At 44.7% G+C, this 27,073-nt stretch overlaps 1 protein-coding gene and 2 long non-coding RNA genes across 19 annotated transcripts in view; all 3 read right to left on the bottom strand.

Moving 5' to 3' along the window:
* Positions 1-6,579, bottom strand: part of LOC119320044 (negative regulator of systemic acquired resistance SNI1-like) — an 11,515-nt gene extending 4,936 nt beyond the window's left edge. The window contains exons 1-9 of the mRNA XM_037594191.1: positions 6,129-6,579; positions 5,678-5,740; positions 5,472-5,561; positions 5,003-5,071; positions 3,976-4,057; positions 3,842-3,891; positions 3,461-3,646; positions 3,311-3,381; positions 3,171-3,240 (exon numbers count right to left, since the gene is read on the bottom strand). Coding sequence (XP_037450088.1) covers positions 3,171-3,240; positions 3,311-3,381; positions 3,461-3,646; positions 3,842-3,891; positions 3,976-4,057; positions 5,003-5,071; positions 5,472-5,561; positions 5,678-5,740; positions 6,129-6,218 — 771 coding nt within the window. The 5' untranslated portion in view covers positions 6,219-6,579. The remainder of the gene's footprint in view (positions 1-3,170; positions 3,241-3,310; positions 3,382-3,460; positions 3,647-3,841; positions 3,892-3,975; positions 4,058-5,002; positions 5,072-5,471; positions 5,562-5,677; positions 5,741-6,128) is intronic.
* A 2,376-nt stretch (positions 6,580-8,955) lies between these two features.
* Positions 8,956-15,087, bottom strand: LOC119320361. Of its 14 annotated transcripts, XR_005154956.1 has the most exons (6): positions 13,660-15,087; positions 13,488-13,573; positions 13,054-13,119; positions 9,917-12,353; positions 9,664-9,741; positions 8,956-9,558 (listed from the first exon to the last, which is right to left on the bottom strand). It is a non-coding gene; the product is annotated as an uncharacterized LOC119320361 (long non-coding RNA). The 14 variants fall into 14 exon arrangements; XR_005154954.1 differs by having other exon boundaries at positions 9,917-13,573; positions 13,660-14,089; positions 14,201-15,087; XR_005154955.1 differs by having other exon boundaries at positions 9,917-13,573; positions 13,660-13,721; positions 13,993-15,087.
* A 1,141-nt stretch (positions 15,088-16,228) lies between these two features.
* LOC119321967 lies at positions 16,229-19,554 on the bottom strand. 4 transcript variants are annotated; one of them, XR_005155316.1, is made up of 5 exons: positions 19,323-19,554; positions 18,541-18,666; positions 18,094-18,219; positions 16,928-17,108; positions 16,229-16,431 (listed from the first exon to the last, which is right to left on the bottom strand). It is a non-coding gene; the product is annotated as an uncharacterized LOC119321967 (long non-coding RNA). The 4 variants fall into 4 exon arrangements; XR_005155315.1 differs by having other exon boundaries at positions 18,094-18,468; XR_005155317.1 differs by having other exon boundaries at positions 18,384-18,666.
* Positions 19,555-27,073: the final 7,519 nt, after the last annotated feature.

A 27,073-nucleotide genomic window follows, 5' to 3' on the forward strand; every position in this document is an offset into this window, starting at 1 on the left:
AGCAGGCAGCACGCGCGGCAGCAGCGAGGCGCGGCGGCCGCGGCGAGCAGTGGGCGCGGTAGCAAGCGGGCGCGGCGCAGCAGCAGCGAGGAGCGGCGGCCGCGGCGAGCAGCAACGGATCTGGACGAATTGGTCCAGCGGCAGGAGGTTGACGAGCACCAAATTTTTTTCCTTTTTTCTTTCAATGACAGGTGGACCCCACGGGGCCACACATGATGATAACGTTAGCCAACGTCGCCGTTAATTAGGTGGTGCCACATCAGCCTGACTAGCAGGCCCAGTCTGTCATAAACATGATTAATCGAGTCAAATCCGCCGATCAGTGTTTTTTGCAAAAAAAATACGCAAGACGTGGTGTTTTCTGTCGAGAAAATGTATCCTAGTGTTTATCGCAAACCTAGCCTTCAAAGTGGTGGTTTCGTGCAATTTACTCAATCATTGGCAAACAGTTTAGTTGCCAAGTAGTTTTCTAAATAGCTATCTATCACAGCTACGCATGGAGTTCCGCTGATATAGCTATGGCAGCTATTGCACCCAATAGTGGTGCTGTTTCTATTAGTGTATAGCCTGCTAAAGCACAGCTATTCCATATAAATGACCAAAAATAAAAGAGACAAGTTTCAGTTTCAACCGTACAGCTGACCCGGAACACCCTTTTACCTGTAAAACCACATGAAGACCCAAAACACTAACATAGTAGCTGCTTAACCATCATAGGTCTTGGTTTGATTGCTTTACAAGACATAAAAGTTAGGAATTTGGAAAGTACAATCATGGGTATTACTAAGACATTCTTGTGCAAGTTTGAGTAGTACTCATGAAGCAAAGCAATCAAAGTAGTCAGTAATATGCATATCAGATCTCTACTGAGACCTTAACTCTAGTCAGTCACCTTTAGCTGATTTGTATAGATTCGGTGGAATTTAAACAGGGGCTCTCAAAAATAAAACGACCAATGTTAGGGTAACTTGTAAACCCATGAAGCAAACCGTCACTGCCTCAACCCCTTCCCAAACCATTGGCCGTTCTCCCACCTCACCAAACCCTCGTCACTGCCGGCTCTCTTCTATCCGTTCGGTTCCACGGCTAGTCATTGGTAGTCTTGACGGTGCTGGACAGGCTGGTGACGGTCCTTGAAGGCGTCGTGGTTGGAGTGGCTGCCATCGGAGGGGGTCGCTGGAACGCCGCGCGGCCATCGGAGAAGATGGCGGTGAGGATACTGTCCGCCCTGCCGCGCACGGGGGACTTGGAACCGAGGCGGCGGCTGTTGCAGGTGCTGGCCGCCCCCCTTGGCCACACGGGCGGCAAGTTGGTGGCGGGTGGTGCCTGCGGGCGTGGTGGCCTCGGGGGCACCCGTCCCGGATCTGACGCCGTCCCAATCCAAGCCTCACGATCTGGTCTCCGGCTGCCCTTGGTCGTCGGTGCCGCGTCTGAAGAAAGGGATGGGGAAGTGTGGAGCCCAAAGAAATCCAAGGCCGGATCTTCCGGCCACGACGAGGGCGACGCCAGCGGGCGCCGTCCCCTACATATAGGCGCCGTCAAGGTTCTCCATTCCGCCTCTGCCTCCCTCCTTTGCTCGTGTACCGGGATGAAAACCCAAATCCCTCCGGATTGGGCGGCAGCGACGCTCGCGGCGGCGTCATCTTCATGGAGGTGTCGCCTTCGGTGAGCATGGGAAGGTGGTGGGTGTTCCGGGGGAAACCCTAGATCTGGGTCTACCGGATCGGACGATGATGACGCATGCGGTGTCGTTCTCCCTCCTGGGGGCAACGTTTTGGAGCAACCGCTGGCTAGAGGGGACAAGAGGACAAGCGGTGTTACATCTACCTCATGGCCGGCGGCGGATCTCGGTGGCATGGCGCCGCGGAGTTTCGGCAACGGGCACGTGTGGATGGATACGTGAAGGGTGGTGGCGCTGTGTGGCACCGTGGTGGCGTCGACGACAGCCTGGCAATGGTGATGCGTTAGTGCTTGCTCTAGAGAGGGATTGGTGGAAGACGGCTGCGGTGATCTTTGAGAGTGCATCGGACCGGTGTGTGACCCAGTCCCGGTGTGTGGCTGGGCTGGGGCATCCGACTTTAGATGTTAGGGTTTGGTGCAATGTCTGTTTGGTATTCGGCCCGGATATTCAGCACACCTTCATCGAAGGGGTAGGAATAGCAACAGGTGTTGCCAGATAGTGGCTTCAGGGTTACTGATGTATTACTTTGTATGGTCTTTGTGAATAATTAATAAAATGGCTGCATGCATCGTCCAGATGCAGAGGCCGGAGGTATATCCTCCTTTTCCAAAAGAAAAAAGTTGCTGCTGCCTCCGTGATGCTTGTACAAGAGTTGCCGAGGTCATAGCCGGATGGTGCAGTGCTTTGGCTGTTGCTGCAAACTCCCATGGTGGATGACTGCTTCCCATGCCTTACAGATTATACTTGTAATTGACTAGGGTGTGGCCTGGTGAGGACGATTGTGTTTGAGGTCATGGATGGCCGTCGGCAAAAGTATTTTAGTGGTAGCAATCCTTAGGTCGTTTCAGGCTGCCTAGGTGGCTGTGTGTTTCCCTTTTTCTGGGTTGTGTCTTTTCTTTGGGTCATGCCTTTCAAATGACATTGTAGAACTCCTTTTATCTTATTACTGATGCATGCAGCTCTCCTGCATGATCTTGGAAAAAAGAACAGGAATCCCCCTATACAACAGGGACATCACACAGGGAATAGGAAAATTAATTATAGATGTGTAACAACGAATGCTAATTTAACTGGCATTATGCTTGACTGTGCAGTTACTATAAAGCTACGGAGACATCTTATTCTTCTATCTCAGCAACTAGTACGCGGAAGCTTAAGGGTTGTGCACATTTCCTTTTCCTGGGGAAAATCCAGCACATGTGCGGATTACTGATTGATGAATTAACAGAACATTAGAGTACTAGATTTCAAGTAAAGTCAGCTATTCTAATTTAGTATGTGGTCTTTATTTCCTATCTTTAGCTGGCATCAAGCGAACTCGTAATAAAATAAAAATTGTCAAGCTTTACTAGGAACTTTGAGTGGGTTTACAACAAGCTTTAAATGAACCACCAATTCAGTTTCTCGTGCAAGTTCAACATTATGGTAACATTAAGATATCCATGAAAAATGAGTAAGAGGCCAGAAGGATGCAGTGGTTTGCAGTTACCAAAAGAAATGGGGATAAGTAGATTGTGTTGTAAGTTAGCTCCTCTAGAATAACTTCCAGGATAGGATTCCTACAGAGAAGGAAATGGAATATCAGGCACAATGGCTACATTCTTAAGCAAATGAAACCAAGAACCAAACCTGAGGCCATCAGCCCTTGAAGTCAGGCCCAATTTGTCTGCTTCTTTCCTAATCAAGTCAAGGTTTATAACCTACAAAAAAGACTGAAATAGTTAGCATCTGCACTTCACACAATCTGTGTATGATCAAAAACACAATGGTATAGCTCACCATAATGAAAAGTTTTTTCACGGATATAAGCGCTTCTCTTTCAAACTCAAGCAATGAAAAGGTTAAGGAAGAATCTAAATCAGATGCTGATTTAGAAGATATGTCATCTTCAATTTCACGCTGATGTTGGTTCAGAAGTGATATGCAGTTCTTGACAAACATTTTGAATACCAGTTTTCGCGATCCCTGTTAATGAATATTAGGGATTCCAAAAATGTCATAAAATAACACAGACGTTGCAATATTTCACGTAACTGTGACTATGTCAATGGTAAAAAAAAATCTTCAACAAAATATGACGAGGCAATGAAACAACAAACAAAGTTTTAGCCCAGAAAGCTAAGCTACTTTTTATAAATTACAGATGTAGGTAGGTATTACCAGAAGCACGTTTAAAACAGATTCCCTGATGATCACCCAGTCTAATGACTCTGCAACAAAATCACAAGAATGTTTAAGAATATATTGTCTTATACACAGGAATGTAAAACAGTTAAGTTGACAGGCACTTTTACCTTTATATGCAATATGACGAGGTATAAAATCAGCCTCAAGTGTGCGAACGAGATATTGGAACAGCACCATGTTCTCTATATGCTAAATTACAGAACAGAACAAGCTTCAAATCCCAACGACAGACAAAGAAATGTATAATATAGATGCAAAGTTTCTATAGTACTGCCAAGGAATGCGATACCATAACAGAAAAACGCATAGTGTAACCCTTCCTAATTTGAGGTACACCCTCAGGTTATCTTTATTAGGTATCATTTACTTTGGCGGTTCTCAAAATGAAAGAATAATAAGAAATGAGAGGGATTTTTTGGAATAGCAAGAGTTTTAGGGACCTGGCTAAACATAGTCACGTTTCAGACTTAGTTAAAGAACATAAACTTTTTTGTTGCCATTTGGAGACAACAAGCAGGAGTTTTCTCCAGAAGCACAAGAGAAAGGATCGTTTAGCACGATGGGAATTCTTTCTGTACCCCTAAAGACCAGGGTGGCCTCAGGATTCATAAATTACTAGTAAAAAATTATGTACTTATGAGTAAATGGTTGTTTAAGCTGCTAAGCAAGGATGAAATTTAGCGGTCGCTCCTATGAAGTAAGTATTTGGGGCAAAAATCACTCATGGCGATTAAAGTCAAACCAACGGACTCTCACTTTTGGAAGGGCCTCATGAAAGTTAAGGATAAATTTGTTCAGTTTGGATCATTTAGTGTGGGGAATGGCAAATCTATTAGATTCTGGGAGGATAAGTGGATCAGGGGTAGGCCTCTTTCGGTGGTTTAACCTAGACTCATCCATCCAGTCAACTTGAACTGATCTGTTAAATGACATGGTAGTGACATGGTACTGATGTGCGTACATGTGGCATCTGCGTCAACTGAAACCACCTGTGATTGAAAAATGGACAGGATAGTTCAAGTCGCAACTCGGACAGTTGAGTTTGTGACTTAAAAGTGGACATTTGTGGAAGTTTAAGTTTGAGAAGTGGACTTTTCCAATATTCTCTGGAGTTAGAGACCATCAGGGATTTACCTTAAGCCCACTATTAGCACCTGTGTCATTCGATGCTTCAACCATAGCCTCGGTCAACAAAGAAAATCTCTAAAGAAGGGTAAAACTGAATCAGATACTTCGGACACAGAAAAATGAGGAAGCCAAATACTATGATAATAAGTATTGCAAAATAGTCTTTAACATCCAAAAGATAGTTCCTAATTCACACTTCAAATATTTACCAACATATAATACAACAGTAAAACGTAGTCTTCAAGGAACTCAAGTAATCAAGTGGCTAGGGGACAAGAACAAAAGTAGAAGAAAACCTGTAAAGGCATAATATAGGCTAAAGTACCCAGGCCCCAAGAACATACAGTGAGGATATGCTTCTTGGTCCAATAAGAGCAGGGAAACTCAAGACAAATATGTTCATAAGCAGGAAAACAAAATTTGCAAATATGAATACAACATAGGAAAATAATGTAGCACACTAATACCAGCTTACCAAAGAATCAAAGAGATGATCTGAGCGACTGGTGTTTCTCCCAATCTCACCAGAAGCTACATTGTTGCCAAGGAGAAATGGTGACCATGACTGGAAAATGGGAAATTACTTATGCATGTTAGATTTTTAAATCCAATAGAAGTATAAAACATACAACAGTACATAGTTTGTTGAAAAAACATCTAATACATTATGTCATCCTTTACCTCTTTAACTATAACTAGAGTTGGATGGGAACCAAAATTTGTCAAATATACTCTTGGATATTGCTGCAAGTTAACATCAAAAGCACACAAAATGAGATGAACCATGAAATGACAATATACTAACTTAACAACATATAGGTTTTTACATGTTACAGTTTAGTGGTATATCAGTGTAGTATAGTAATGATAAAATGGAGCTCCCGTAAACCACAAAAGGAGCACTGCTTGGGTAGTTAAGTGAATATTAGTCATGCTACACAACAAAAAGAAACATTGCCAAATCAGTGGCTTTTCTCTGCTAACGGATATGAATGAGAATGGCTAACATAGCAGGCCAGAATCTATCTCCCCATTGTCAAAAGTACCATGATAGACAAATGGAGGGACAAGGGACACGTCAACTTGCACGAAGGTGGCAGAAAGAGAGAGAAAGGGGTAGAGAACATTTCACCTTGCCCAGCTCCATTAAGAGATGGAAACTTGCAATGGTTAGCTCCAAAGAACTGCTGCTTTGAAAGATCTGAAAGACAGCATCGTACATTCTCCTTCCAGAAGTAAAAGATTTACATAAATAATTCCGATGTCAAATTCAGCAAATACTTCTCACATAACATTACACGAAATATTCATTCAGTGGAAGAGTGGTAAGAATGTTTGTAACATACTTGCACATTCACATATGTACTTGATTGGTAGATGCTTTGTTTGCTTGTTACTATGGTCTATGGGTTTCATACCAAAAGTTGAACGAGTGCTTTCCCATTCAAAGATCATTAAGACAAGGCTTGGGGGCATGATGGAAGATGACTTTCTTGCCACTAGAATGCTACTACCTCATTTCAGGTTTATAAGGCTTGTGCTTATCCCTTGATCTATAATTTGCCCAACATAAGATGAATTGTATAGTCTAAAATTTATACCATTAGAAAGTATACGATTTGAAGTTTCTAATGATATATTTTTTACGATATATAACTTGTAGTTTGAAGGGGCTTTTGAAGGTGCTTTTGCAGTTACAAGGGGCTTTTGCAGTTTGTTTATATTGAGTAGACGATCAAGCGCAGTCCCTTGGAAGTGCATTTGAAGGTGAAAGCATATGATTGCCCTTTGTTCATGTGTGCCTGACGGAAGAAGTTGCTCCAGCCTTTAGTGATGATGGCCCTTTTGTCAACACCCTTGATAAAGCGGGCTGTGACAATGGTAGTTCCATCTTCAGTAGTGATTGGCAGTTCACCACGGTCAGCATCCATGTGTGGGAGAAGGGAACCCATAGAAAATGAAATGCTAAAGTATTGAAAATAACAGTAAAGGTTAGTTACTATATCATTTTATACCATGCTAATGTATGAAATTTGACAGGGCAATTGCAAAGGATTACCATTATTTTGTCGTCTGTTGCAAATGTTTCTGTCATGTGGCACACATAGTAGCAATCAGGCGTGGTGGTGCTGCGGATGATCTTTTGCAGTCTACGAACATATGGTCATAGAGCTTAACTGTGTTGCCCCACACAATGTGGCGACTAAACTCATCTAAGTAATGGATGCAAGGCTCACCTATGTTAAATTGTATAAAGCTATATCTTTTAGAAGTTGTTGTGAGAGTTGTTGGAATGAGAAGAGTAATATAGCTCTTACCACGGAGAATAAACTTTCCTGGCTTTAGATGTATTTATTGCCTTTGAACTTTCGGATTGAGCTTACTTTGCATGGGCGATGAATATACTCGTATGGCTTATTGTGCTTGCGACACAGCAGTTCGCCTATGATGAGTAGATAAGGAGATCATGGTAAGAGTTTGCAACAGCAAATAGAGGACAACATAAACAAACAGAAGTCCTATTGAATCAGGGGCGTCACACATGTACTCGCAGGGGCGCTGGACTCACCAGCTCAAAGGAATCGATCATGATTTTTTTGAAAAGATTAACATTTTTCGTGCCTATGAACTAAGCCTAGCTTTCCTATGAGGCAAGCAACCAGAAACTCTAGCCGCGCCAAGAGAGCCAATCCTTCAGGCATCGTCTATCGGCGGCCCCCCTCCATCGTCGATCACTTGGTCGTTGGTGGTGAGGGGGGTCACCGAACCCCCCCCCCCTCTAACCATCCAACCATAGGTTGGTTCACGCTTTATTTGGACACTTGATAATTTGCCCCTCTTTACATTGGGTTAGATGATTTTCCATGCTTTTCCTTTTCCTATAGATAATATGCCCCTTTTAGTTACTTTAATGATTTTCATATTTTTATCCCTATTTTCACCATGTGAAATTACTCCACTGCCTCTATGCTAAATACAAAACTCTATCATAATCTCCTTCCCCGTGGTTTACTGTATTTCTGGCAAACTGGAGCACTTCAAAGAGGACGGCCCTGCATTAGAGCATCTACAGCCGGATCCTACATATCCGCCCAAACATCCGAGCGGGCTGCCTGGCCACTACCCGGGCGCAAAACTGTCATCCAACCGAACATGTCAAATACGGCTCAAATGCCTAGACTGGACGACAACCTCCATATCCAGTCCATATCCGGGGAGAATATGGGAATGCGTCTGCCACGTCGTATCCTGCCCACCCACCGGGGCGCACCCGATCCCACATATACTCAACCTGCCTGAACTCTGGACGAAACGCTAGCTGCATTCCACTCCACTCCATTCCACCCCACCCTCTCTACTTCCCCTCCGCCCCAAACTCCCTTCGGGTGATCTCCGGCATGGCGGACGGCGAATCCGAATCCAATGCATCTTGATCCGTTAACTGGAAACTCGTCCCACGCGGCCTCTAGGAGGAGATGGTTGTTCGCATTATGCTTCGCCGATCTCGGGAAGACTCTGCCCAACATCGCTCGGACTCCATCTAGCAGGAATCCATTGCGTCCACCCAAATGGCGCATGGATCCGGTGCAAGGCGCGTCGCCACTGCCTCCCTGGAGGTGGTGCGATCCGTCTGGTGGTCGAACGCTGTGGCCGCACTTCCTCTCCACCCAACCATAAAAGAAAAAAATCGTTATGAGGGGTCTTAAACCCTCACCTCAATCTCAAAAATGGAATTGAAAAGCTCCAATTGAGGAGCACAACCAGCTGTTGGACATGGACACTACCGAAACAATAATGACGGTCACGGGCGAAAATTTAGAATAGTTTTACGTTACATGTAATTGCATGAATTTGATGATTTGCAAATGGGGTATCCGATTGTGGAAACATTTTTTGTGTGTTAATCAATCACTCTTTGCGGACACATTCGAACATGTCTGTGGACCTTTAGAGAAGGATTTTGATACTTGTGGTTGTAGATGCTCTTATATTAAGATAAGTGGGAATAAATTTGATGAAACAATAAAGATTATACCAGTTACATAAAGTACAAATTAGCACCAAAGATAAATTTACAACCGTGCCATTGTGGCAAAGAACCACACTCTGGAGTCTGGACATATAACGCCGGAGATAACCACGTGGTGGACTGTTAGCCTTGATTCCATCGACCAGTTCATCCTCTTCCTCTCCCCACTGTACTCGAGAAAGCACCTGGTGGAGGCGGCTCACGCTAGGCTCCATCTTCGCGGCGGATCACGATGTAGCTTGACGGGGGAGTGGCTCCCACTGCAGCTCGGAGGCACTGCGGCTCCAACTGCATATTGGCGGCCCGGCAGCTTGGAGGCGCAGCGCCACAGCGGCTCCATCTTCATCTCGGCAGCCTGGCAGCTTCCGTTACAGCTTGAATCTGCGGAATCTGCACATGGCGCTGCTATCACTCATATCGACAAGCCAAATCCTCACGCTCCCTGCCAAAGGTGGCGTCTGTTCTAGCTGTGTGGAAGCCTGGCACTCCCTGAAGCTGGTGGCTTTCCACAGCAAGGGAGAAAATGGTAACACTATATCATAAAATGGAGTTCTAATTAAAAGTTTTAGTTACCAAATGAATTGTGCGAACTAATATTCACATGTACCCAGTAAAGGAAATTATAGTATCTAATTACCAAATATTCAACCACAGAAATGAGGCGTGTCACCAAGCACAACTTAATTGTTTCAGAACTGCGCACAACTCCTCAAATCTGGTCAAGATGTAAAAAACATTATCTATGGTCATTTTGAGTAAAATGTAGTTGAGTGAAAAAGGCAAAAGTAGAAGCAAAACAATATATCACTGAACTAAGCGAGGGAAAGATCATCATGGTCATGGACCTTTTAAGGAGAGGCTTTGGATTGTAAGGAATAAATCTTTCTTACAAGAATGTTGCGCTGGTCAAATCGCCCACCTTGTGTCGTTGCTGCCGGCACCATCGGCATTGATGTACATGTACTCCACGACGGTGATGCTGCCTCTAATAATCCGCACAAGAACCCATCACTGTGGATGCTCACACGAGCTATTGGCATCAAATTAGGAATCATTGTATACAGTTTTTCAAACTATAAGCTTATAAAAAAGCAAATACATCAAGACCAACATAGCAGCCAACGGTTGCAACCATAGCCTAAGGAAGAGAAGAAACAACCTAGCCGGAGCATACCTGCAAGCCAATACGTCACCTGATATATATGTGCAGGGTTGTTTCTAAAGCACCAGAAGTTTACTTCCCCAATATTTATAGGAAAATGCATATATATTATTGTAAATAAAAAATCATATGTTAGGTTTCATATGGGTGATAAGCAGGAAACCTGCTTGAAGCATCCCAGTTAAGCATTCTTCCTATTTTACCATTACAGAAGAAATACTTGCATTTCACGAAATTTGAATCATAGTTTGCTTGAGTTGATAGGTTTGCAAATATCCTTGAGAAGCAACAATTTGAATAGAGGGATGATCATGCACAGTTCAACCAAAATCACAGTTGCGAACGCCAGCCAGATCGATATGGTCGTTGAGGAGAAACATTCTAACGGAGAAAGGCACACAAAAATCTGAAAGAAACAAAATCAAGCAGCAACTTGCCAGTTTGTAAAATTGGGAACAGAGCACACCATAGTGTGGCTTCGTATTGTTCCCACAAAAAAGGATAATAAAGCAATATGGCTGAAAAATGCATTTTTTCTACTTAGGGAAACTACTCGTAAGAGGTAAATGAAAAATATAAAATAGATGGACAATCATAGTTCTCTAATCCGAGACATGCATCTGTTATATGCCTCTATCAGTACACAGGAGGCAAGACATCAACAAAAGAAAGGAAAGAGGATTCGTGAGACTGTCACCAAGGTGAAAATAATAGTCATAGCGGAAAAAAAAACATCATCTCCACATTTGATCTGAACCAAGGAAAGAAGTGGACTCCACATTTGATCTGAACCAAGGACAGAAGAGGATTACATGTAGTCAAAGAAGCATAGCACACAGAAATAAGTTAAAAGTATAAATTCAAGACCAGCAAGGCAAAATAAAAATTAAATTAGCAAGGAATGGATTGTAAGAATAAGCCCATTTGGAATATAAATCAATTAAACTTCATGATGGAAAGAGAGAAAGCCATATATAAAGAAGCTACAAATGTTGATTTTGGGCAACATGTCATCAGGGACATACACACCTGTAACCAATGGAAACTCAAATAGTCAAACCACCTCAAGAAACCAGAATACCTTAGCTGACACTGAAAAGGTGAAATGATGTGGTTAAAATGACCCATAGTTTATTTTCTTAACTAATGACAAGAAGTTCTTGTGCATTATTGCAACTACATTCATAAGTTGTGGCCCTGCTAGACACTTCCAAAAGCACAAAGCAGATATTTAATAGACAGAAAATGACCCCACGTCCTCCAAAGGAAACTTACGACATCACATGCTCGTCATAAAGAGAAAAGTTGTCACAACGTATAATTTGTGGGCATGTAATTGGCAAGAAGCGAGGGCAGGCCTGGCGCAGTGGTGAAGTCCTCCCCACTTGTGCCAAGAGGTCCTGGGTTCGAACCAGCCTCTCTGCATTGCACTTTGCAGGGGTAAGACTAGGTTCCTATAATCCCTCCCCAGACCCCACCTTGTGTGGGAGCTTCTATGCACTGGGTCTGTCCTTTTTTATGTAATTGGCAAGAAGCCCATAACTTAACTCTCCCAATTCATCTAATGTACCAATAGTAATGGCATTAATGCGAGTGAATCGCATAATCTGACTTCAGACTAACACCATGAATATGGTTCAATTAGCACACTCAATTAGTCCATCTAGAATACACAATGCTCAGTACTAACTCAAACCTTAGATCCAATTCACCGATTGTTGATCCTGAAATAAGGTACACACCACCTAACCTGTTTGTTTGCACTCAAAATGGCAATGTAACTTTTTAGCTCTATGTGTAGTGCCCAATCCTAGAATAGATTAAACAAGAGGAACTAATTAGCATATATTTTACTCAAGATTTGTACGGGTCCAGATTTAATTTCTTAGTTTAAACAACCAAACAGTAGAAAATAAGCTGTTAGTAGAATATTTCTACAATGTTTGTAAAGTAGAGTACAAACTGCAAATCAACTAAGATATGAGACATACTGGATAAGATAGGATATAACTGAATGTATAAAACACCAAAGAGAAAATGTGGAGAACCAGGGGGTGTGGCAGTTCGGCCCGGGCATGACGCGGAGGTGGAAGCACCAATATCAGCTGCTACTCCTTGAAGTGACAATGGGACATTCTTTGGGAATTTTCATAATCGAAGGAAAGCTAGAAAACATCAAACAAACTTACTACTTCAGATAAAGAAGATGAGAACTACCATGGCAATAATCTAATCTAACCTCCGTTCAATCATCAACAAACACGTAGAAGTAGAAGCACGATAGAATCGGTTCACAAAAAATAAGAACTACCATACCACAACATCCTTGTGCAAGAGAATGCCAAATATCATGATTAGAAACCAGTAAGAATGATCGATAAAATAGTAATGATGTATTCTAAATTCATATATAAAGAAAATACAGTGCGGTGCATTTTCTATGATGAACTGTCTATATGAACTCAAAAGCATGTCATTAACTATATGCATCCCATCTCAACATGGAAGAAGAATTCCAAACATTTGATAGTGTAACTCTCCTACATCATATATATTTCCTAAAGGATTAATGAAAGAGAGGTCAAACAGAATTACATCTTCTCCAGTCTTCAAAGTTGGAAGCACAACATGGATTAGATAAAATTCACGCTTTCAAATTTCTTTTGTCTCTAGAACTAATAAATCGATATCAACTCACCGCCAAAGATATAGCAACAAAATTGGAAATCTGGACACTACAAGCAAGATACAAAACAGATGTCACTATTATTTACGGTGCCATCATAAACCAGTAGGCACATCTGCTAGATTCTTATTTAGAAGTTGAGATGACACTATTATTTCTGGATGATATCAATATGCTACCTGCCTCACATGGAATAAGTGCTACAAAATCAGAATTCAGCCCAAACAGTCTCACTAATCCTTCAGCTACAAAGCAATAAAAAAAGAGTGGCATGAGTAGTACAGCTAAAATCTGGAACAATAATATTTCTAGCACTAAGAACCTCTGAAAGCAAAATCGAAGACATAAGGACAAAAGTGCAATTATGTGTAACAGAGGCCGCACAACAGACATTAAAGTGGCACATTCTGAAATGACATCTTTAGGAACAAATTATGTGTAACCGAGGCCGCACAACAGACATTAAAGTGGCACATTCTTAAACCTGACATCTTTAGGACCAAATTACTCAGGGATAAAATCTGATAGAATATGAACTCCACGTATCCTATCCAAGCGGTAACTATAAAAGGGGAGACATCTTGTGTGCATAGGGTAGAAAACAATCAGCGACCTGAAACCATCTCAGAGGAACTGCTTGCTAAGAACCTCGACACACGATGACAAAGCCGCTTCTACATTCCCTCAATCCTTGTCCATCTGCTATCATCCATTCACATCACCCAAAATCAATCAAATTTGTCAAAGAACATAAATAATATCTTGTGGCGAGAGACGATCCTTACCTTTAGCTATAATCAATGATACATTGTACTTCTTTCATTGGACTTTGTCGAGCAGGTAAAATCTGCAACAGAAAAAATGTTCACATAAATGGCAGCCTGAAATTCCTTTTTTATATAAATCAACAAAGCAAAGGCAATGAGTTGTAGATGCCTGAGGTCAGTGTTGCTTGCCGGCAAGAAAGTGTCAGTTGAAACAAACAAATAGACATTAGCTGTATACATGTGGTATTACTATGAATGCTATAAATTAATCAAGGATGCAAAATAAGAGGAAGATTATTAACCTTCAGTTGTCTTGTTCATGGTAATCTGCACACAGGAATAAGTACATACTTAAATTTTTCAATCCTTGTCCAAGGAACTGCTCGCTAAGAATCTCGACACACGCTGACGAAGCCGCTTCTACATTCCCTCAATCCTTGTCCATCCACTGTCATTCATGTACATCAGCCAAAATCAATCAAATCTGTCAAAGACCACATATAATATCTTGTGCTGAAAATAGCATAGCTTTTGACTGAAAGTAAACTGTACACTCAACCCCAAATTTGCAGGTGCAGCAATTGCTGAAACCTGAGCGCAGCAACAAACTTGAGCCATAGGAAATCCACACAGCATGAGATGTAAGTACAAGAAAGGACAAAATATAAGCAAAAGACATGTAGCTTAGCTGAATGGGGAGGTGATTCCTGATCTGCCGATTAAGAATCCTATAAATTCGACCAACAAACTATTAGGAAGAGATAAAAGAACAAGGCAAGGAGGGATGATGTTTCTGCTGCTCCGCGCGCTTCTACTGCCGCCATCACCATCTTCACCTCCCCAATGGCTTGACGGTTGGGACAAGGGCCCGGCCACGACCTCCGTTGCGCCGCCATGACCACGGGCTCCTACTCCCCACGGCCCACGCATCTATCCCCTCCCTCTCCTCACGCCCCGTGACCTCGTGCGCTGGTGCCGATGCTAATGGTCGCGCCGCCGCCTGGTGCCGCCCGCCGGTCGACGACGAGCTCCGCCGCGCTGCCATCACCACAGCCAGGAGAATCGGTGATGGCGGAGAAGGAGGGCCGCATCGGCCGCTCCCCGGCCTCGAGCCAGCGCCACCGTCGTCGAGAAGGAGGGCCGCATCGGCCGCTCCCCGGCCTCGAGCCAGCGCCACCGTCGTCGAGAAGCTCGCCTCCGCACTCTGGGCGGACGAGATGCGGGAGGGGTGGAGGGGAGGCGGGAGGCGGCTGAGGCGGGAGGAGGAGGAGGCAGCGGCTAGGGTTCTTGAGGGAGGGGGGAGGGGGAAGGGCTCGCTCTTCTTTTCCTATCGCCCCGCTCGCTCGCACTATTCACAGCCGGCATGGAGCCATCGGTTGTGGTGGAGGCGGAGGTGGAGAAGACGAGGCGGCCGAGAGGGAGGTGGGATGAGGGGGAAAGAGGAGATATTTTTACAGGAGAGAGAGGGCTGCCCAATCGGCAATCGCGTTGCTTTTCCCCTCGTGCGGTGCGATCGCTAACTATGCACTACTAGTATAATGCCCGTGCGTTGCCACGGGCTAATAAAGTATATGTACACCGAGAAATACGCTAACAAAAATGTATAGGGAACTATTTACATGTGAAGATATTTCATGCTAGTGATGTGATAGATAAATGAATCTCCTCATCTTTCTCTCCCCCTCCCTCTCCCACGATCCTTTCTTCTTCGTGTTTTATTCACCCACGTCCCATGACTTCTCCAGTTGGCCATCTCATAGATTGTACTCCCTCCGTTCCTAAATATTTGTCTTTTTAGAGATTTCAACAAGTGCCTACATATGAAACAAAACGAGTCAATCTACACTCTGAAATATGTCTATATACATCCGTATGTTATAGTTCATTTGAAATATCAAGAAAGACAAATATTTGAAAACGGATGGAGTAATAGATAACTTATGTGCCCTATAAAAGGATACCAAACGCCGTGTGAGAGATAAGAATTCAGGGTGACATCTGTCTATACAATTAGTTTTCAAGGCAAACTTTTGCACCAAGATTGTGACATAGTCACATTCCATCGAATGAACATGTGATGCTGACCGAAGACTTGATCAACTGTTTAAATATGCCTATGATAAAAAATAGTTTATTCAAAGCACATTTATCTAAGAATGTAGTACGATTTGTTTAAAGTCAAAAATGAAAGATTTGGTTACATCCTAAATTATCATATATATTGAGGAATAAATTTCATCAACTCATGATCTAAAATGGAAGGACTTCTTATTAGTGGCATAAAGTCGTGAGAAAGCCATGTTATATGCACTCTATTATGTGTTGGAGCACATGTGTGCTCGTTATCCCTCCCATCAAGTTGCCCCGGGATTTACAGCCCAACACACATAGGCCACTAATAATCTATGTATGCTTCTTTTGAACAGTGAATATGGCCCACATCTGAAGTCCATGAAACATGACTATGTGAGGCACTTTCACACCGGATCGAATGTCAGACCACCATATGGGTCGTCCAAGACGAGATTCTGGACTAACAGAGTCATTTTCGAGCCGATTTATTATGTCTGACTCATGCACGTGGCTTCCCTTCCCCTACACAACTAAAGCTCGTCCCTCACTGGCTAAAGCGAACTCCACCTAGATCCACCATTCCCCCGCAGTCAATTCTTCCTCATCAGCCATTCCCGAAGAGATCTTGCCGCTCATTCCTGGCTTCGATTGCGGAGAGCAGATCATCACATAGATTGCCCATAGTGTGGCAAATGTCGGCAATCTGCCCCCGGTCACCTGCAACCACAAGAGTCCCTTTAGTATGAATCAGATTCACACCATAACCATTTGCAACAATCTAGTCCTCTAATACAAGCCCATCATAATTCTCAATAGTCGTTAAAATATGGAATCAAAACAGCTAACAATCTATCATGTATCCAAAATTGACACCTATGCTTATCATACATGCCGGAGAAAAATAGCTACAATGTTGCTGTCAAGATAACATTTTGGAAGCATTTTCTCTCAAATAAGTATTAATAGATCAGACACTGACAAAATGATTATGGTAGTGTAAACCAAACGAAATGACATGGCCCACACACCAATCTATTCAGGAGTGTTACATTAATCCAACAATTTGTTCAGCGCATGGTAGCTATATAAATAATCCAGATATCATTCGTGTTGACAGAAATTAGCAATGCTTCCAAGTACATACAAAATTGTCGAGAGAGAATTTCCTAGCTTGCTGAGTTTCCAAAGACTGGACTTCTTAATAATGACACACCTTCATGTCCATGCAGGAGCTTTAGGGTCGATCAGGCCATAGATTTCTTCGATGTTGGCGACGAATCTTCCGTTCAAGCTTCCGTTGCCCCTCCACCACACATATTTGCGCGTCTCCACTCACTCCCCTCATAGGCGGCCGCTGCTCGACATGTTGAGCCACTCATGGCTGTCTCCACTCACTCCCCTCATAGGAATAGTGAACCGTAAAAATATTTTCAGAGTATTAGGCTTGTATCATGAATTATGTTCGCTTCTATCAATGCTTCAAGACGCAAAGCATTTTGTGTTTGCTAAGAAAACTAAGCAAATATGAAGGTAAAAGGAAATCATCAATATAATTCCGCAAAAACTACTACATGGAACGGACATGAAATGTTGCGGAAATTGCTGAATCTTGCTTTTCTGGAACAACGATATAGAGTGTTCACTATTGACTTGCACATACTTTGCAATCAGAAAAAAGCTTCATCAAGTATGTAGACGCGGTGAAAGGGAATACAACATACAAAATCTAGATACAGAATTCAAGATAATAAAGCTAGATGGAGCTAACACGACACAATATGCTTCATCGTTTAGCGGGTACTCCCATGCATATACTAAATCATATAGACATACACTTCAACCATCAGAACTATGCCAGAACTGGAACTGGTTTGTTCTTACATGTCATTTCCAGTGAGAAAAGGGGGATGCTATACATTCCAAGTCGCAAAAATTGTCTTAAAATTATAAGAAGCAAACTAAAAATTATAAATAATCAGAAGAAGTGCTCCCGCTGAGCGAAAACACATTGCATCTGAACAATGCAAAGCAACTGCAGCACATAAGCTAGCACCTTATTCATGCTTTAAAGGTGTACAGTTTGACCACCTACTCGTAGCTACTATACACATTCACAAGACATTAGGCCTTTCATGTAATATTTTTCTAGGCAAGAAAACATTGCTATATGACGTAACTCGTAGTAGTAGGTAAATTCACAAACTGTGTATGTTGTATCAATGACTCTGCTGTAATCAAACTTTGAAGCTACAATCAGATAAAGGAATAATATGAACTTCAGTTAACTGATGTAAAATAACAAAAAGAGGCATGTCTAAAGAACACAATAGAAGAATAGAAAAATGCATCTAGAAGATTACACATGATCTAATCATATACCTTGCCACCCAAAATTTTGCCTTTGTCGTATCAATGAGTTTGCTGTAAATGAGGAAGTAGTAATTTTTGCACGTACTCTAGGTGTTTTGTCATCGGTTGAACGACAAGCTTCTTCATTTTTGGAAACTACACGAACAAGACAAAACATTTGTTCACAGTAAGTTAGTAACCCTAAAGGATCTACCTACTCGGAGAAATTCATAAGAACAAACTGCATATACAGTAAAACACAACGAGCTCTGAATCAAAGTATAACTATTTGAAAATCTTTGGAGAAGATCAAACAATACATCATTGCATCACTACTCGGGGTCACTAACGGAGGCGCCAATTCCTTCGAGCTGGGGAAAGGGGAATTGAAGGTGCTCAGCAGAACTGGAAGGGGGAGAAATGAAAACCTCAAACACTACCATTTGGAGAGCAGAGGATATATATTTAGGCACTCACAGAAATAATCACCGGAGTTCCTGTACAGATACAAGTAGGTGGTGGCATCGCCGTCTTAGCTCGGTTGTCCAAGCAACACAGAATGTCCTGATCACCACACAGTTGAAATTGAAAGTGTTTGCAACTCTGCAAATTATATACATATCCAACGATTTAGTTGGGAGTTTATTCTGCAACATTTGTGAAAACACACACTCACAAGCAATTCGTTGAGTAGACACCGTGAAATAAAATTATATTGTGAAAAATACTATTTATCAAACAGGTGAAACAAACTAATCAGGTGCATCTCCGTAAGCAAAGAAAAAGGCAGACCAAAATCTATAGGATATGAGACATATATATCTCTTTGTTTATATATAGACAAACACACACGTCATAATACCTTGACTTTCTTCCAGAGACTAAACATTGGTTTGTGGACTAAAAACTCAGAGAAAAAATTACCAGAATGGGTAAATGAGTAATGGAGCAAACATGCACATTACTGAGAGAGAACACATGTCCAGTGCATACAGTTATAAACAACCATACTTATATAATTTCCATGTGGGAGAAGTATATTAGGTTATGAAAGCAAGCGCCGTCGTTCGTGATTTTAACGCACACGACTGATGTCATGTCACAATGGTGCCAACCGGCTTGCCCATGACACAGCTAGATTCTGTCACCTCAATCTTTGTAATCTCATCGTCTTAGGACATGCCACATCTTGCAATGTTGTGAGTAGATGACAGATAAGATGTAGCAGTGTATAATGGAATTAGGGGTGGATCAGCAACCTGACATGCGCGGGGGAGGTACTCTGCCCGCCACTTCCCATCCCTAGAGGGGGCGTGGAGGGTCGGCTACCATCACCTTGACGCTCGGCCCACGAGACTACCATAGATGTATTCTCACCTGCGTCGATGCCACATGCACGACGCCACGACCGCGGCTGCCACAGCCTGGCCTCTCCTACAAGTAAAAAAGTAAATCACACCAAAATCAACACAAAAGGCACACCAAATCAAGTTGAGAAGTGAGAGTGCAAGGGATTCATCGTACCTGCTCCGAGTAGGTCGAGACGCAATAGTAAATCCCACCAGCTGCCTTCATGTCCGTTCATGATTGGAACAGGCATGTTTCAGCCAGCTCGAGGTGCACTTACCAAGGTTGCAAATTACATGATTTACGTATATATATTGTGAGAAGAAAACCCAAAAAAACGATTGCATGTATTTTAGCGAAGTGTGCTTCTGAACCACAGCTTGGAATTGTGTAATCACGACATGACATCATGATTCCCCAAAACAATTCAGACCATAGTTAGCACAGTATGGACACCTAAATCTTGAACATTCTAAAATAATTACAATATCCTCATTTTTCTCTATTTATACCAGAAAGTAAGAAGAACCGCAAGCAATCATCAGGAAATACCAAATCTAGGGGTTACAGAAAGTCAAAGTGTTCCCATCAAACTGTGGAGAACACTAATGTTCTACCTTGTTTTTAATTAAAACTAATGTTCTACCTGGGAAGAAAAATGACAGATGCAACTCACGCAGATGACCAGGCCTAGGTAATTTATAGCAGATGTCCACCCTGAGTCCTTTTTCTGCGGATTAAAAGAAACACTTGCAAGTTGTTAAACCAAAAACAGTGAATATAGCATGCAAGTAATAATCAGAATATTATTCAGCTTCCATTTCCATGAATCGATCAGAGATAAAGTTGATCTTTATTTGACATTCAATCAAACAGTCCCAATCAAATTTAATTTGGGGCAGGGTAGAAAGATGCAAGTCATAATAGGGAGAAAAGCTATCAAGAATGCCATGCTGCTTGTTGCGACAAATTTACCATGTTACACCTTTTCGTGGAAGGGTCAAAAGATCTGGATACGCTTATCTGAAATTCTTAAATGATCAGTTCAAACAAATTATAGAGCCAAAGCAATTCAAAATTTAGCATTATGAAGGAAAGGCTCGTGATTAGTATGCAAATACGAAAGGCACAAGATTACTACGAAGTAGGATGACTGTCTGCCAAAGGCAAAAATAACTCAGTTTTATGCTTTTCTAAACTAAAGCAGAAACGACCGTACAATTGCAGGAGAAAAATTGATGTATGCTTTTTCTAACCTCAGCAGTAACGAACACACAATTGCGGCAGACAGGCTTGGGCATCACAATCGAGAAAATCTATCACCAGCATACCGCACCGATTGCGACACCTCATGTTGTCATGCACGCAGTAGCAGACCTAGCAGCACAGATCAAAGAGTATTATATAAAACTATAGCAATTCATATGTAAACCATTATTTTTCAATCACACACACAAATAACTAAATTGAATCGATAACAAACTTACAAAATATAGCTGACACCACTAATGTAGTAGGCTACTCAATGCCACAATAAACAAAACCAATCAACCAGGTACTCAAGTAGCATTATTTACAACAGTAGTGACTTCAGATTCAAAAGGTGTAGATAGAATGAACAAGCTTAATATCTAGTCTTTCTTGTAGTCTAACCTCACCCGACATTGATGCTAGATAGATGGAATTGCACATGTTTAAACTTGGTTCTCCTAGTATCGAAAATCTCCACATGCATCAACTAATTAATCAGTGGCAAAAAGGAGCTTTCGATGGAAAAGAAAGAAATAAAAACCCTGCAGAAAATTGACTGTTGGCAGCAGTGGACGGGAACGACCAACAATAAAACAACAGAAGCTTGTTTAGTTAGCCTGTGTACCATGACCTGGCTCATCATAATAACATCTTCTGCAGTCAAGGAAAGCAAATCAAAACCCTATGTGTACCATGAGGTGCATACATCACATCTCTGCACACAAGAAAAAAAAAATCACCAGATCATTCAGCAACAGGGTGACAAACACAGACAGAAGAAAGAAGAAATCCATAAACAGAGAAGCTGAACCAATCTCTCCAAAAATGAAAAGAAAAAATGTGCACACACACGCACATATCAGCCAGTTCTAGCATGCATCGATCCATCAAAGCATTAAGCCATCAGCCACCCATTAGAGAAGTGAAAAATGAAAGGATTCAAACTTACGCATCAATCCATCTAAGCATCAGGCCAAAGGCAGCGGGAGCGAAGTGCTCTGATGAATCCGCTTTGCACAGCTCTGATTCCCTTGCGCATCTCGGCGGCGACGCAACCCCGGCCCCTTCACTCACCTCTACTGCGGCGCTAACCTGACCCCCTTTCTCTACCTTGTCCCTCCTCACGTCGCCCCCGATCGACATCCAGACAAAGGGCGCACATAGCTTGGGCCCGAGCTGTGCGTGGCAGTGGATCCACGGCGGCGGCGGCGTCCTGGGGATGCTGATCCATGACGGGTGATGTATCCTAGGCTAGGCGGGAGAGATTGCTCTTGCTTTACACATTGAGAGAGACAGACACAAGGGCTTGATTCGTTCCTCACATGCAGGCTAGGCGGGAGGATTAGATAGCTGTTGTTGCTGTTATTTTCAAACTCCCATCAAGTGTTGTGTAGACTGCTAGTGAGATTTAATCACACTGCGTATATATGCTCAACCAAACATGCAGGCCAGTTCAAGATGGATTATTCGCCAGTTTATCCTCATCCTAGATCCATCACTACCACTAATCGACACATCAGCAAGCTGCAGTTTTGGTAGGGAGGGGAAAGGAAGGAGGAGGAGGCGTACCTTGGGCGTACAGGTCCTGCAGCCCGACGGGAGGGAGATGCTGCAGATGTCGCCGGGTCGAGGTCCACCGCCGCAACAAGCACCCCCATACGCCTTGCCCCAACACCGAGAGAAGGGGTTGGATCCCGATGCTGACGACTAGGCTAGGGTTCGTCGCCGGCCTCCATCCGGATGTTGCGGGTGCGGATCCGGCGCCGTCGTCGCCGTAACAGATCCATGGCCATCTCCACGCCCCCATCATCCGGATCCTCGTGATCCACGACGGCCGCGTCTGCCCGGATCGGCGTTGGCGGATGCGGCTGCGAGATCGCACGAGAGGACGGCGGCTCTGTGTCGTCGAGGGGATCGATAGGTAGCGCCGGAAGTGAGGGAGAAGGTGGGGCGGGGCGACGCCAGGATCGCAGGAGGAGATGGGGGGCGGGCGGCGCCGGGAGCCAGGGAGGAGGACGGGGCTGGCGGCATCGGGCGGTGGCGACGGGATAGGCCTCGCTCGTGCGTGCGAGTCGCCTGATTTTTTGTCGTTGTTTTTTCTTTCGTAGGTCTTTTTTCGCTGGTCTTTTTTCATTGAGGCATGCGAGTGTGAGGCGTGCGAGGACTGGAGGCATCTCTCCGTTTTTACGTGGTTTTGGTTGGTTTTTCTTTTTGGTACGGGGAAGTGGGAGGTGGGATTAAGGACGAAAATAAACCGGACGAAAATGATGGGACGAAAAAAAACCTGGAAGCGAGACTACCAACTGCTCCATTAGGAGTAGAGATTCACAGATGACGTGGACGCTGTTGTTGTGCCTAGCTACCCCTTCATCCTTTATAAGGTAAACACCCCGCTCGCTCACACTATTCACAGTCGGCATGGAGCCATCGGTTGTGGTGGAGGCGGAGGTGGAGAAGACGAGGCGGCCGAGAGGGAGGTGGGATGAGGGGGAAAGAGGAGATATTTTTACAGGAGAGAGAGGGCTGCCCAATCGGCAATCGCGTTGCTTTTCCCCTCGTGCGGTGCGATCGCTAACTGTGCACTATTTACAGATGACGTGGACGTTGTTGTTGTGCCTAGCTACCCCTTCATTCTTTATAAGGTAAATGTATCTTATTTCATCTTTCGTTTTTTTAACCTAGTTCAAACTAACCGGATGTGAATCTGTACCCTCAAACATCCATCTTCATCGCAAAACAACATGTTGTGATTGGATGGTTAAAAAAACAGTGGTACACCAAGCACATCAGAATTCAAATCCTAGATTTGACATTCCTGTCGACTGCGAGGCGCCGTATCATGTTAGAAAAACATTCATTAGCGGATTATTGTTTATTTATTTTAAGAAAAGCATCCTATCAATTTAAAAAGTTAACCGCAAGTACAAAGGATCTCATACATAATAAAAAAATACATCGAGATTCCGCGACCACCGATCACCATTGCCGCGAGAACAAGCCGCTGACGTCGCTCCCCTACCGGAGCCGGCTTGACCTTGTCGATAACAAATAGAAAGTCTTCTTACACATTATAAGGACTAGTGCATGCCTTATTAGACGAGAAACTGAGCGACACGAGGACGAAGCCCGACCCTCGCGTCGCTCCTGGGCGGCTCGGGGGAACCCCAGTCGTCGGCCGGCGGCGCCCCCCTTCCCCACCCCTTCTCCCCCTCGCCGCTGCCGGTGGATGCGGCCGGGCTAAGCCCGCGCCGTGGACGGCGGCGGCAGGGCGTTCCCCGCGCGAGGGCGCGCATCTCTGGTGGAGGGAGGTCGCTCCCTCGTCCTGCTCGGCGGCCCGGCGTTGCGGCGTTCCGGTGGCCAGGACCGCGGATCTAGAGGGTGGCTCCTCCGGTGGTCCCCTGGTTCCAGTTGTTGCTCGCGGGATGGCGCCTCCGGCTCCCTGCGGTTTGAGGCGGCGACTCTGCTTTGCTTCTCAGATCCGGCCATGGTTGGGTTGGGGTGACGGCCCTCCCACCTCTGCTCGCAGGCGACGCGCTGCAGGTTTGCTGGCCGGGAGTTGTGCGCCTCTTGTGGCTGCCCTGCGGAGGAGGGTTGCTGGGTCTGGCAGGCGGACAGATCTGGCTCGACGCCGGTGCTGCTGGCCGGCTTCGACGACAGCAAGGTGTGGTGGCGGTCCCTGTTTGGCGGCGGTGCGTTCGCTATGCAGGGGTGTGTGGGTCAGTGGAGGTTTGGACGATGGAGGTGCTGGTTGGCGGCGGCCAACTGCATTGGAGTGAGGTTGTGCTGCTCCAGGCGAAAGTCTGACCGGTGCTTGCCGGCCGGCGGCAGTGACGCCTATGGGCGTCGTCATCCTTCTTGAAGGTGCCGCCGAGGAGATCCGCACATCCTCTTCTCCCAGATCGAGCTCTTCGGGTGAAAGCCAAAATCCTGCTGTAGGATCGGGAGGCGGCGTTGACTCATCGTACCTCTCCCTCTTGGGGGCGCCGTCTTGAAGACCGTGATCCCTCCTGCTCTTCCTTAGGGCTGGACGTGCGCGACATCGTGGTCGGTAGGTGCCGCTGGTGGTGCGGATGTGGCGTTGCGACTTGTGTGGCGACGATGATGGTTGCAAGATGAGCAGGGTCATGGCTTGCCTTTGTCGTCGACCGTCTGGCATGTTCTTGAGCTTGAAGTCGAAGCTGCGGCATTGCGGGGCGACTCTGCGGCAACGATGTCGGGCGATGGGTAGATCGGACTCTGTTGGTGCAAGGCATGCTCCTTTTCTCATGCGAGGCTCGTCATCAAAGTCAGAGCTGCGTCGTCCTCGACGCGGGCGGTCGATTGTTTGGCCTTGGGCGGCAAGGTTTCCGTGTGCCGTTCGTTCGAAGGGGTCTTGTTGGGTCGTCAGCAACAAAGTCGGAGTCACTTGCTCGGGGAGAGGTGATGACGATGATGTTGCAGGCAACCTCGACGGTGTCCTTTCCTCGGTGGTGTGTGACGGTCTTGTGGGTGCCAGGTCGGTCGGTGCCTTCTCTATAGGCATGTTGTAACGGTTTTTGCCCGGGTTTCCGTTAATTAACCGGCAATTCTCTTCTTCTTAATCAATGAAATGGCAAGTCTTTTGCCTCGTTTCAAAAAAAATAAGGACCAGCGCCATGGAGGCAATGGTCGCCGTTGAACCCATTCGTAGATCTGAAGCACCTCACATCAAACCTCGCCACATGACGAGAAACTTTAAATTCACGGCTCCAAGGAGATGACATGAATCTACGCCGGAGCTCCAATGACTACGTCCAGGCAGACGAACCCGAGGAGGATCGAAAGCCAGAAGACAAACTCAGAGAAGAATCGCCCCATCCGCTCGAACAACGCACCTGCGAGGATTAAAAAATATCCTAACCTAAAATACTAATCGGAGCGGAGGCACCAACATTCCCCTCCCCTCCACCGGCGCCGGAGCCGCAAGCAGAGGGAAGGCGAATCCACGGGCTCGTCAGTGATGTCTGGAGGGGAAAGTATGCTCATCATAGCGGATTATTATACATGTATGGACAATTACAGCTTGAATTACTTCGAATCTTTCTAAAAGCATTTGGAGCAATGCTTCTTTGATTACAACAACAATAACTTAATCAATACGAGCATGTCGTTGGTTACCAACCACTTCTATGACTCGAATACACATCAATTGTGCACTTCTTTGTATGTGGCTCCCAATTCTGAACGGCATGCAGTCATAATTTCCGTACGCTTCCAGTAGCATGCGTTGGTGAGCCGGTGCTAGTCGAAGCCTTCAAATGAGTTCTGGTCATACCCTCCTAGCTGTTGGAAAGTTGCACCCTTTAGTTTTGTTCGGTGATTCTAGAGTAAACCTTCAAAGCCAACGTGCATTGAAAAAATATGTGTGATAGTCTCATTTGTTGCTCTAGATTATAAATCTACCCCACTAACTCACTTGTAGCTCAAAGCAACTATATTAAGATCCCATTTTGACCTCCTATATATCATGTGCTAAGTTTCAGGCAAATCCACACCCCCCACCACCACCACCACCACTTACCACTCCAACCTCTCAAATCAAGAGCTCCATCTTGTGAGATTTTTTCAATGTGGAGGATATTATATTTTGAACCATAATAGTAAGAGATTTACAATCAAGCGGTCTCATTCTTATACTTGTGGACGGCGTGCGTCCTAGACAAGCTAGGTGTGCTTGAAAGCCCTTACCAAAAAAGGTTTTCGCCCTGCTTTATAAATAAAGCAAACCACCACAACAAACGAGTACAATGAGGTTCACACCCACACACACAAACATAGAGCGACAGAGACGAAAAGTACTAGGTTCTGCTGAGGGCACAACTCAACAAGCCCAAAACATAAAAAACAAGGCCAAGCCGCGGGCAGGCCAACAACTACAAGATCTAATCCGGCTCTGGGGGAGGAGGAGGAAGCGGTGGCGCCAAGCGGATGGCCAACGCACGGAGAGTCGCGATGATGTTGTTGACGACATCAAGGTCCTGGGGGCAGCTAAGCGGCCGCCAAAGCTGCAAGTAACCACACATTTTGAAGATTGCGTCAGTCGATCAGCGAAGGGGAACTCACTGAATCACTATTTGTTGCGAATCGTCCACAGCGTCCACGCAAGGACCCCAACCACCAGCCACCTAATGTGGCGACCAGGTTGGGGCGAAGCCTGAACCTCGACGAAGAGATCCAGGAAGTTGGTGTTGCACCAACGACATCCTACTACTTCGCGGAGGCAACTCCACATGAATTGGGCAGAGACGCGGGAGAAAAGATATGATTGGAATCCTCGAGCGTCCCGCACAGGGGGCACATCCCATCACCGGGGCCATTATGCTTTAGCACCTCGACTCCGGACGGAACCCGCCCACGGATCCACTGCCAGAGGAAGATCCTGATCTTAAGGGGA

This window comes from Triticum dicoccoides, chromosome 6B, assembly GCF_002162155.2.
Source record: "Triticum dicoccoides isolate Atlit2015 ecotype Zavitan chromosome 6B, WEW_v2.0, whole genome shotgun sequence".
NCBI lineage: Eukaryota > Viridiplantae > Streptophyta > Magnoliopsida > Poales > Poaceae > Triticum > Triticum dicoccoides.